General features: G+C 46.4%; 1 protein-coding gene across 1 annotated transcript in view; it reads right to left on the bottom strand.

Moving 5' to 3' along the window:
* Positions 1-12,106, bottom strand: part of SLC4A5 (solute carrier family 4 member 5) — a 97,294-nt gene that overhangs the window by 17,249 nt on the left and 67,939 nt on the right. The window contains exons 15-19 of the mRNA XM_029231906.1: positions 9,091-9,149; positions 6,619-6,819; positions 3,256-3,369; positions 1,664-1,825; positions 660-838 (exon numbers count right to left, since the gene is read on the bottom strand). Coding sequence (XP_029087739.1) covers positions 660-838; positions 1,664-1,825; positions 3,256-3,369; positions 6,619-6,819; positions 9,091-9,149 — 715 coding nt within the window. The remainder of the gene's footprint in view (positions 1-659; positions 839-1,663; positions 1,826-3,255; positions 3,370-6,618; positions 6,820-9,090; positions 9,150-12,106) is intronic.

The raw sequence follows: 12,106 nt of genomic DNA, 5'->3' as shown, positions 1-12,106 counted from the left end.
ACCCTGCCCTGACCATAGGAACCTTGCTCAGGGCTGGCCGGGCAGCCCAGGAATTCCGAGGTAGTGAGGAGAAGCTCTTAGGACAGCCATGTATGAGAATGCCAGGGTCTGATGTGGGCTCACCCCAGAGGTCCGAAGGGGTGGAAGATGCGCTTCCCTGCCTGAAACATTCACATGACAGGAGGGGCGAGTGAAGGAACGGAAGTGACAGGGCATGGGCCACAGCCCAGGGGGTGGGAGTGGTCCTGGAAAGGCTTTCTGGAGGAATGGAGATTGAGCAGGACCCGAACCCTGCTTTGGGGTATTTGGGGGACGGCATGGCTAGGGAGTCTTGAAGAGGAGACAAAGAGTCAGGTCAGAAGGGGCTCTGTGGGAACTCTTGAGCAGCCTATACAGGTGAGAGGTGAGAGCATGTGTAGGGGCTGGGGTGTACTGACTGGAATCTATTAAGAAGAAAGCACCGCTTAAAACTGACTTTTCGTCTCCCTCTTCCCTCCCTTCAGGGATATCACTCCTATCCCTGTGGTTCCTGGGTTGTTAGAGAAGGGGCCCTATTCACCCAAATACCTTGATGGTAAGAAAAACCTGCTTTCTCTCCCTACTACCCCCAATCTGACCACTCCTGCCCAGGTGGTCCTCAGGCCCTGACCACCACCTACCTGACCCCCAGGAACTGCGGCTGCTCCCCAGGGGCGCTGGTCTCCGTCTCCATCTTGAGGCTGTCGATGTGGGCAATGGAGATGACCGTGGCAGCCACGTACCAGGGGAGCCCCATGAAGGAGCAGAGAGCCATGAGGATGCCCACCCAGAACAGGTCCAGATGGTAGCCAGCAGCCTTCTGCAGGGGCAGTGGGAGGGAAGAAGCTGTCTAGGGAGCCTGTTCCCAACCACCTGTTGGGGTGGGGTGGGGGAGACAGAACTCTCCCAAGGCAGCCATTTTGTGGAACATGTTTTGAGGGCTCCCCGTGGGCTTCTACACAGCACCCTGAGAGGACTGCCACCCTGAGGTGATCAGGCCTCACCAACCCCAGGGTTTGGTGAACCAGGGAACTGATGCAGGTAAGGGAGGAGAGGGGTGTTCAGGCTTGGAGAGGCCCTGGGTTTGGGTCCTTGGGAAGAAGTTCTCCTACCCAGCAGCCCAGTATCTCTATAATTCCCTAATGAGGGGTCCCAGGTGGGGCAGGCCTAGGCCAAGCCGAGAGTGACCCAGGCTGGGATGGGGGAGAGAGTAGTCTGAGTCTCCTCAGACTCAGAGGCAGGGAGGACAGTTGGTGGGGCCAGGAAGGCTATGGATGCTCCTCTGCCTTATGGTTCTGGGTCAAAATCCCCTTGTTAGGATCTGTTCAGACTCCCAAGTTCACTGTCAGGAGACAGAGCGGGAGGGTCACTTTGGGAGAAGCAAGGAGCCGTGCCCAGTGGCCATCCTGGGCTTGGTCCTGGTCCTTGGAGCCTTCCCGCTGGCCCTTCTGGCCTTACCCACATCTGGAGGTCACATTCTCCCCGAGGTCACATTCTCCCCACCCCCGGAACTCCAGTCTTCTGCCCTCATATTTTGCTTCACAAATGGCCCAACATTTTGAAAGAAGCACCTCCTCCCTCCTTCATTCCTTCTGACTCTGTGGAAAGAAAGAGATTGTGCCCCTCCCCCTAGCACCAGCCTTACCCTCAGCTTGTTCTCCTTCCGGTTGACTATGACGGCTGTGATCTGCTGGTCCATGAAGATCAGGATGGTCACCAGCAGGGCGGGCAGGATGCTTACCAGGTACACCCACCATGGGTTCTTCCCAAAGGGGGCCACGAACCAGCCTCGATCAGGCCGCGTGGGCTGAGCAGAGCAAAGGAGAAGGCCCTTTTCTCTCTCCCTTGTCCCGGTGCACTTGTTGTCTAGCCCGCTCTCCCAGACTTCCCGCTATTCCCACACCTGGGGTACTTTTCAAGTGCAATCTTATCCCTTAAAGACATTAGGCACCTGCAACTTTAAAGAGACCCCGGAGGCACAGACTTGGGAAGGGCAGTGGTGTCTACAGAACAAAGGAGATGGTTTGTTGCAGCCGCCATGGGCTTCTCTGGGAAACAGGGAGGTGCAGAGTCAGGGGGCATTGGTAGAGAGCTTGTGGTCACTAATTGCAAAAGATGTTAACAAGAAATGGCAATGAGGCCCAACAGCAAGAAAAAAGAAAATGATGGGCCCAGTGCCTGATGCTTTCTGCCTCTTCTCTGAGTCATCTGTCTGGGAAGGTTATAGAATTGTCTGTAAAACACCAAACATTAATTTAGACTTGCATATTAAGAATAAAGGATTATCTGTGCAGGAGGTGGGCTGAAGTTTACCTTTTGTTTACTTCAGAGAAAGAAGTACTTTAAATTTCAAGGCCAACATGAGTTTTATGAGATGTTTAAGCTGAAATAATATTGCAAAGGTCAAGCCCTCAAAGGCAGGGAGGGTCAATTCTAGAACCTGTACCTCCCAGTCCAGTTTAGACGGGTTGAGCTCCTTGTGAGGGAGCAGGGCTCACGCGGAGCTACAAGCAAATGGCACCAACTCTAGACGAATGGGAAATTCTGAAGCAGTGGTTCCCAAACTTAAGCAGGCCCCAGAATCTCCTGGAGGGCTTGTTAAATTCAAAGCCCTGAACCCCACCCCCAGACTTTCTGATTCCATGGGTTTCAAGTAGAGCTGATAATTTGCATTTCTAACAAGTTCCCAGATGAGGGCGAGATGCTAGTCTGGGGACCACACTTTGAGGATCACTGTTTTGTTTTGTTTTTTTTGTTTGTTTGTTTTTGGCCTCGCCGCATGGCTTGCGGGATCTCAGTTCCCTGACCAGGGAATGAACCATGGCAGTGAACGCCCAGAATCCTAACCACTAGGCCACCAGGGAACTCCCGAGGATCACTGTTTTAAAGGATCATTTCCAGATGATGGCCCAACTTGTAGACTGCCATGAGTGAGGGAATTGTAAACCTGTAAGTGGGAATCAAGGGGCTTCAGCTGGGCTGGAGAGTAGATTCCAGCACCTTCCCCATCCTGTGGCTACGCAGCAGGAGTTCATCGTGGATATATGTGGTTTGAGGAAACCACTATCTCAAAGGACCGCCCCTAGCAGGCCGTGTGGGAAGGGTGGAGCATACAGAGAACCCACGTGGTTACTTGGCTGAGCACATAAAAATTTGATCAGCATAGAGCGGAAAGGATCTGCAGCTGGTGGGCAGGGCAGGAGGAGAGAATGCACAGAGCAGGGGCCCTGGGCAAACCTTGATGACGCTGGGCACGAGCAGCTTGGGGGTTGCCAGGCCAAAACAGGCATCAATTCCACAGAACAGCAGGATGGAGAAAATGATGGAAAAGTCAGCTACTAGGGCCCGAACCTGCAGAAAAGAGATGAGCAAGTCAGAGAAGCTCCTGCCCACTCCAGGCAGACCCCATCCTCCAGTAGTGAAGAGGAGAGCTGCTGAGAGCTTGAGCTCCAGAGTCAGAAGACCCATCTTCAGCTATCTCAGAGAGTGCCAGTCACTCTCTAAGTTGGATGAACCTGGTGACACTCCCACCCATCACTTTTCATTTCCAATGCTTGGTTTTCCAAGACCTTTGTGTTTTTACCAAACTGATGGCTCTGCAATGGTATGATCTCATTCTTCTCTGCAACACTAAATTCCAGGTAGCAACATGGCACTTTGTAAGTATTAATTTGAGGGGAAAAAAGGTGGTGATAAAAGAATATGACGCTAACATGAATTTTATTTCATCCTTCAGGCAATAGATATCCTCAGATGCAGTCACTGCTCTGGAATTTTTATATAAAAGGCAACTTAGGGATATGATCTGGTTAGAAGTTGGAAGGAAGGGAGGGAATTTGTCTTGAGGATGCATTCGTGTTGCAAGTACACTATTTTTTGCTCAGTTTGTATTTTGTAAATCTTCCCCAAAAGTCTTTTATTTAGTCTTTACAAAATATTGGCCAAAATTCAATTATTCATATCAAAGATATTTTTATCATCATCACTATTATTGTTGGTAGTAGTTGTAGTAGAAAATTTATTTAAGATGGCTTTGGAAGAGCGCGCATGTGGTTTCTGTTAGAAGAGCATTGCTAAAAATCTTCCCAGTGCCCCTCCTCATTTCATAACTGTTGCTCACATATGCAAGTGCTGTTTTGATTAATAAATTCTTTAGCCACAAAACAGTTAGAAAATGAAATTAAAATAGCAGTTAGCATTTACAATAGGTAAAAAAAAAAAATCAAGTACCTAGGAATAAATCTAATAAAAAATATGCAAGACCTCAAGATCAAAACCTACAAAATATTATGGACAGAGAAAAAAAAAAAGGCCTTAATAGGGACTTCCCTGGTGGGACAGTGGTTAAGAACTCGCCTGCCAATGCAGGGGACACGGGTTCGAGCCCTGGTTCAGGAAGATCCCACATGGCTGTGGAGCAACTAAGCCCGTGCACCACAATTACTGAGCCTGCGCTCTAGAGCCCATGAGCCACAACTACTGAGCCCGTGCACCACAAATACTGAAGCCCGCACACCTAGAGCCAATGCTCTGCAACAAGAGAAGCCACCGCAATGAGAAGCCCTCGCACCGCAACGAAGAGTATCTCCCGCTCGCCACAACTAGAGAGAGCCGTGTGCAGCAACGAAGATGCAACGCAGCCAAAGATAAATAAATAAAATAAATAAATAAAAGACCTTAATAAATGGCAAGGTATACCATATTCAAGGATTAGAAGACTCAGAATTTGAGAGGTGTAAATTCTCCCCAGATTGACATTTAGAGTCAATATAATTCTATCAAAATTCCAATAAGTTTTTATTTTGGTGAAATTTAAGATTCTAAAATTTATGTGGAAATACAAAGGGCCAAGGCATTATTGAAAAAGAAGGACAAAGAGGGAAAGTTTGGTCTGTAAGATATACAGACTTATTATCAGTTTTAGAAATGAAGACTGTGATATTGGCATACAAATAAATCAGTGAAACAGAGTAAAGAACCTTGAAACAGATCCCATCACATGTGAACATTTGATATATGGCAAGGGAAGCACTGCAGAGTAGTGGGAAAAGGATGGTCTTTTTTAAAAAAAATAGTGCTGGCAGGGAGATCAGCTCAGTGCTTTGTGAGGACCTAGACGGTAGGATAGGGAGGGTGGGTGGGAGGCTCAAGAGGGAGGGGATATATGTATGCATATAGCTGATTCACTTTGTTGTACAGCAGAAGCTAACACAACATTGTAAAGCAATTATACTCCAATAAAGATGTAAAAAAAAAAAAAGAAGTATAAACATAATGTACACATGAAACTTATATAATGTTATAAACAAATGTTACCTAAGTAAATAAAATTTCCTCTTTAGTTTGTAAAAATAAAATAAAATTTTAAAGTGCTAGAACAATTGGCTATCTAAATAAAAAACAAACACTTTCTCACACTATATGTTAAAAGCAATTCTGGTAGATTATAGATTTAACATGAAAGGAAAAACAATGAAGCTTTTAGAAGATACCATAGGAGAATATCTTCTATCCAATATTTTCCTTGAGGAAAAATTGGATATATTTGATTACAGTGAAGCTAAGAATTTCTATTAATCAAAAGATACCATTAAGAAAGTAAAAAGGTCAGTCATAGAGCAGAAGATATTTGCAACACATACGATCACAAAAATGTTTCTATCCAGAATATATAAAGAGTTGCAAATTGGAAAGAAAAAGACAGACAACCCGGATGAAAATGTGCAAGAGATTTAAACAGGCTCTTACAAGAAGAAAGTCAATGGTCATCTAGAGTCTGTCATACAGAGCGAAGTAAGTCAGAAAGAGAAAAACAAATACTGTATGCTAACACATATATATGGAATATATAAAAAAAAAGAAATGGTCATGAAAAACCTAGGGGCAGGACAGGAATAAAGATGCAGACCTACTAGAGAATGGACTTGAGGACACGAGGAGGGGGAAGGGTAAGCTGGAACAAAGTGAGAGAGTGGCATGGACATATATACACTACCAAATGTAAAATCGATAGCTAATGGGAAGCAGCTGCATAGCACAGGGAGATCAGCTCAGTGCTTTGTGACCGCCTGGAGGGGTGGGATAGGAGGGTGGGAGGGAGGGAGACGCAAGAGGGAAGAGATATGGGGACATATGCATATGTATAGCTGATTCACTTTGTTATAAACCAGAAATTAACACACCATTGTAAAGCAATTATACTCCAATAAAGATCTTTAAAAAAGATAACAGTGACTTCTTTATAAGTCACTTCTTTTAAAATTACAACTCATTATAAAAAGAAAAAAGAAAGTCAATGGTCATATGTCCATTAAACACATGATAAGATTTTCAACTTCATTAGTCATTGGGGAAATAAAAGGAAAAAACCCACAATATACTACTAGGCTAAAGATAAAAGTCTGACAATATCAAGTGTTGTCATGGGGCTTGACAACAAGGGAACCCAGTTCTCTCTGATCCAAAGTCTGTGTTCTTAACTTGAAAAAACCTCAGTGAGCAAGTGCTGATGTGGTGTCCATTCCAACAGTTGGACCAGAACCCTCTCAGGGACTCAGTGGTGGCTTCCATGTGAACTGTCTGACTGTAGGGTGAAGTTACCTTGGTAGGGAAATAGCGGCTGAATTTGAACTTCTTCAGGGTCAGGGTCATGGAGTATGTCCCGAAGAAAAGGATGAAGGACATGAGTGCCAAGTCTGGGATGAACTGGCAGGAATTCCCAAGTAGGCGCCCACCATAGTTCAAACACTCCTTTTTGCTCAGCAGGGACCAGTCCAACGCTGTGAGGTTAAGGGGGTTGTACTTGTAGACCAAGACAGGAGAGAAACAGTCAGGGCCTTCCTGGGAGGTCAGCTGTTTCCTCCCCACTGCAGTTTCCAGGCAGCCCACGCACCCCTCCCACCCTCCAAGGGGCCCCAGCCCTCCTGCCCCATGATAGTGCCCAGCAACAGAGTGATGGTCCTGGGAACAGGCTGTTTCAAGGAATAACAAGCAGGAGGTTCCCTGGGAAGGTTAGGAGCTGACATGTGCTTCTTCATTGTGTTCTAGGATGTACTGCTTTGTGAGTGAGGAGGAAAAGTGCAGGACTGGCTCCCATCTCAGTCAATCAACCATGGGTCCTGTCCACAACTCCTTCCTGGAGTGTCTCACATTTATCCTCCCCTTTCCTTCTTCTATGCACACACTTTTTGTGTGCATAGAAGAAGGAAAGGGGCTCACACCCGACCCTTGTCAGACCTCTCTTGGGTTAATCACTTCAGTCACTTGACCTTTGGTGTCCCAGATGCCTAAAATCCAGGGCACACAAAACAATTAATATATATATATATATATATATATATATATAAAATACACATTCCTATATATATTCTTATTTATGTTCCTAAGTATGTATAGGTACATATATTTATATATCTATATTCACACATGTATATTAATATATATGTTTCTAAGTGTAATAGAAGGAGAGTAATGTATAATAAAATTTAATTTATATTTTGAAAAATAAATGTGCAAATATTCAGGAACCTACATAATGAAGTAAACAGATGTTTGCAACTAGCCATAATGTATGTTTGTATTAAGAGAAGTGTGGTAGTTTGATATAATAACAGTCCCCAATGGATCATGGCTCCCTGTGTCCACACTCCTCTGTGATGTGACATCAACCGTCCTCCCATCAAAAGGTGATTCCCCTTTGAACCTTAGCTGGCCCTGGGCCTGCTTAGATCAATAGACCAATAGAATGGGGATCAACAGACCAAGACAATGCGAATGCCCCCTGCAATGTAGCCGTGCCTCTACTGTCCCACTGATCTGGCCCAACATCTCTGTCTTGACTTATTTCTCTTGATTTCCCTGTGTGATGCCCCACCCTCACTCTGTCTCAGCAGAACTGGTCCACCCACTGTCCTCAGGACAGATTTTGTGCTTTTCCTCTTGTGCCCTTCTGTCTATGCTGGTCCCTAGGCTTGGAATGTGCTATTCTCTATGGAACAAACTTTCCCAACCTTCAAGACCAGATCGCGTTCTACTTTCTCTATGAGGCTTTCTTCTCTAGTTTGCAGAGTGCGTCCTGCCTCCACTGCTGGAAGGATGCATTTGACCTATATTTGATGCATGTCACGCTCTACTTGTGCTGCCCGTTACTTTTTCAGGTTAATCTCCACGTGCATATTACAAGCAGGTTGGAGGGCAAGGACCACATTTGTTTCTTAGATGTTTTTCGAACCATCACATCACCCGCACACAGCGCCTTACACATAGTAAGTATTCATACATAGGCACTGACTGATTCCATTTTTCCTCCCTCAAAATCAGATATTTGAGAAAATCTTAGGTTAAATTGCCATTGAGCAGTCAGCTGCCTGTGCAGGGGTAAGTTAAGAGGCAAGCTTAGGGACACTAAAAGTCCAAAAGTCTCCTCCCAGTACCTACCAGGTGCTACCCTTCACCTGGTTTTCTACTTCCCACCGTTAGTGCCACTTAGGCTAGGTGTCTTCTCCTGACGGCCACTGCTCATCATTATTGGGAAAGGCAGACCAGACCAGGGGCCCTCGGAGGCCCTCGGAGACACATGAGTGCAAAGGACAGATGAGATTCAGAGAGGGGGGAGCAATAATAAGCTTTCTGGGGCTGGAGGGCAGCATTGTTGGTTAGGAACTGGGAGTCCTCGGTACAAAGGCAGGGAAGAAGGCAGAAAGATGGGCGGGAAAGTTTACAGCCTTGCACAGCCCTACTTACCATTCCTCACCTCAACCCCCCCCACCCCACCCCACCCCGCCCCCCCCCCGTCGTGTGTGTGTGTGTGTGTGTGTGTGTGTGTGTGTGTGTGTGTGAGGGAGGGAGGGAGGGAGGAGGGGGAGGTTTGTGCACAAGGATTTAAAAAAATGAGACAAAATAGGATTTTGACAGTATATACTTAAAAATATTCATTTTCACAGCTCTGCGGGTGACCCTGGTGTGGGTATGCAGCAGGGTTAATCTCTGCAAGTCTGGTCTAAGTTTCCCAAATCTTCTCAATCTCCCCACAAACATAAGCCCTTGCATGTCTGACATGAAGAAAGGACTTACCAGAGAAGTGTTGGTGTTTGGTGGCGACGTGGCTGAAGCATTGAATGCGGTTGTATTCGCTGTGGGTGAGCACAGGACATGGGGGAGGGTCAGCAACTGCTGGGTGGGGATCCTGCACCCCACCCCGGGCCCCACTCTTTCCCATTTCCTTCCAGTTCCTTAGAGACAAGGACTGGCTTTCATTGTGAGGGCAGCTGCACCCTTCCCTCTCCTCACTTGGCTCAGGGAGGGCAGGGGTGGTGGGAGGGAGCCTGGGCCACAGCGCCGACAGTCTAGCTGGGCCGGGTTAGGACAGCTCCTGTCTGACATGGAAGGGCTGGCTTTAAAAACTGCTGCCAAGACAAGATGCTAACACAAGTGGGTAAATAATGTGCCTTGTGAATCCCTACCACCCACTTGACAAATGTCTGTGCTCTTAGACTTAATTAACATTTTCAAAGAACTTAACTCTTTGCCACGCACTGTGCCAATCCCTTACATACGTCATCTTGCTAAGTTCCTAAATCCCCAAGAAATTTCCACATTTTAAAGATGAGGTAACTGAGGCCCAGAGAGACTAAGTAACCTGCCCATTGCCCAAGGTCACGCAACTCACTCTTGGGGGAGCCGTTATCCATCCCAGGCAGGCTGGCCCAGAGCCTACACACCTCCCAGCTCTATACGACGAGCTTCCTTCCCTGCCCTGCTCCCCTCCACGTACACTTCCTTTCTCTCCTGCCCTGTCCATATGTTTTTTTTTTTTTTTTTCTTCAGGTCAGCTGGGCCTGTAAGAACTTGTTGGGTATCTTCCCTAATCTGCCCATTAAATGCTAGCTGAGGAAAATTAAAGCTGGGCCCAGGACTTGAAGGAGAATCAGGACCTCAGAGGTACTGCTCTCAGCTGTTCACTCTACATCCCTTGTCCACAATCCCCTGCCCCAGCCTCAGTGTCCCTAAGTGGAACAGAGGAGGGTTCCCCTCAGGGGCCACGAGACGAGTTGAGAGGAACTGTGATCCCCTGCTTGAGGGATGCAGCCATTTATTAAAAAGGCAGCTTTGGAGGTCACCCTCTCTCTTGCTCCTGCACTGCATGCATAGAGGAGAAGGGCCAGGTTCTCCTCGCCTTCATCCTCCAAGTGAAGACTGATGAAGCAGTTCCTCTGCAGCTGATTTAAGGAGGGAGGGAGGAGGCTCAGCCAGTTTGCTAGCAATAGTCTAAATGCATCGCAAACCCCATTTAACTCCTGCTAGGAACCCAGAGGGAATAAGAGGTTATTCCTGAAGCTTCCTTCAACCTCTAACAAACTGTCATGGGGTGGATGTGATCACAGGGCCCTTCTATGTTGCCTACTTCTGGGGCAGTTGGGGCTGGGAGTGGCTAAGGAATTCAGTCTTGACCTAGGGCAGAATATTCTGAGAAGTTCTACAAACCCAGAGTTTTGTTACAACTATTCTGAAGAACGCTTCACTTAAGAGAAATCAGGGACATCTGCATTTCCTCACACTGCTGACCAAAAGAACACGATGCACAGTTAACAATGGAGCAGGGAAGGCGAGCAGGAAGGCTGACTCAGGGGTCCCCTCACAGATGCTACAGGACCCCCAGGTAACACTCGAGCCTGGTGAGTGTAGATGCGCTTCCATTGCCCAAGGTTGTCAGATCAGACATTCTTTTGATGTCTTCTGCTTAGGCTTTGCCATTCTTTTATATCGAGAACTTTGTGAGGTTTATCTGAAAGCCACTTTGAGATGAAGAAGGAAGAACCATAACATGGAAAATCCTAGAAAGGGTCCAAGTATCAAATATTTTTAAATTCTAGTGTTTACAAAGTGGTACTCACTTGGGATTGAAAGCAGCCAAGTCAGTGTGTGCAGCATCCATAAATAGAATACAAATCAGTTACAATGGAAACAAGATTAGATTAAAAAGCGTGCCCCGAAACAAGCTCTGACTGATAAAGAGTGACAAAGAGTGACAGTGTGCCACAGTCAAACTGGGTTTTGCAGTAGCACTAGGATTATGGAACAGTGGGTAAACGAGTGGCCCATGGACTGGGAAAGAAACCCTCCTAGTTAGCTCCCCCTTCCCCAGTGTCCTAAACATCTAGAATTTTCCCTTTCATATTCTCCTAATCAAAACTAACTTGTCCTGTTTCCAGTTCCTTTACTCTCCATGAAGAAACTGAAAACCTAATCTCACTATGGCTAGTTGCTAATAATGACTCAGTTTAAGAGAGCAGTAGTTCTCAAACTTAAGCATACGTGAGAATCACCCAGAAGGCTTGTTAATATACAGCTGTCTCTATCCCAGAGTTTCTGATTCAGCAGGTCTGGGGTGGGGCCTGAGAATTTGCATTTCTAACAAGTTCCCAGACAGTTCTGATGCTGCTTCCAGGGACCAACTTTGAGAATCATGGCAATAGCATGACCCAAAAGAATGAGGTGACATTAGGCACCTGGGCAAGGCCAGAGGGGACACTATTTGGAGGTAGGTGGATCCTATTATAGTTCTCAAATCCTACCTGATGTGCCCTGTTCCTAGGGCACCCCTATGTTTGGTTTCTCCTGTGGACAGATGATTCCCAGAATGGCCGAAGTTCCACATACGACCCTAGAATTTGGACCATTTCTGAAAGAAATTAAGGATGTGTACTTCCAAAAGCCATGTTTGTGGGAACACTTGTGTTCAGTGCAATGGATCTGTAGTCCAGAGGGTGTGAGCAGAAAACAAAAGTGCCCTGATGGGGCTTAGTCCACAGAGATGGGATTTGCTCTACCGTGTGATGACAAGAGCCTGCAGGTAGGATCTCCTCAGTCCCCTGGGCAAGCAACATGCCCTGGCTCAGGACAACAGACAGCTTCACCTACTGCTGGGTTTTAATTAAATAACTCAAAATGAATTATAGAAAAAAAAAGGAAGAGAAAAAAATTGTCTCGATATCTTTACAAATTCAGAGCAGTGACAGAGGGTGAGAGGGTACAACCAAAACTGTGTTCCCTGATGTCAGAACAACTTTATCTTTACAAGGCCTAGTCT

Source organism: Monodon monoceros, unplaced genomic scaffold (assembly GCF_005190385.1).
Source record: "Monodon monoceros isolate NGI ecotype Baffin Bay Population unplaced genomic scaffold, NGI_Narwhal_1 Super_Scaffold_19, whole genome shotgun sequence".
NCBI lineage: Eukaryota > Metazoa > Chordata > Mammalia > Artiodactyla > Monodontidae > Monodon > Monodon monoceros.
Note: the sequence above shows the minus strand (reverse complement) of the source record. Positions and strands in the feature narration are given on the sequence as shown.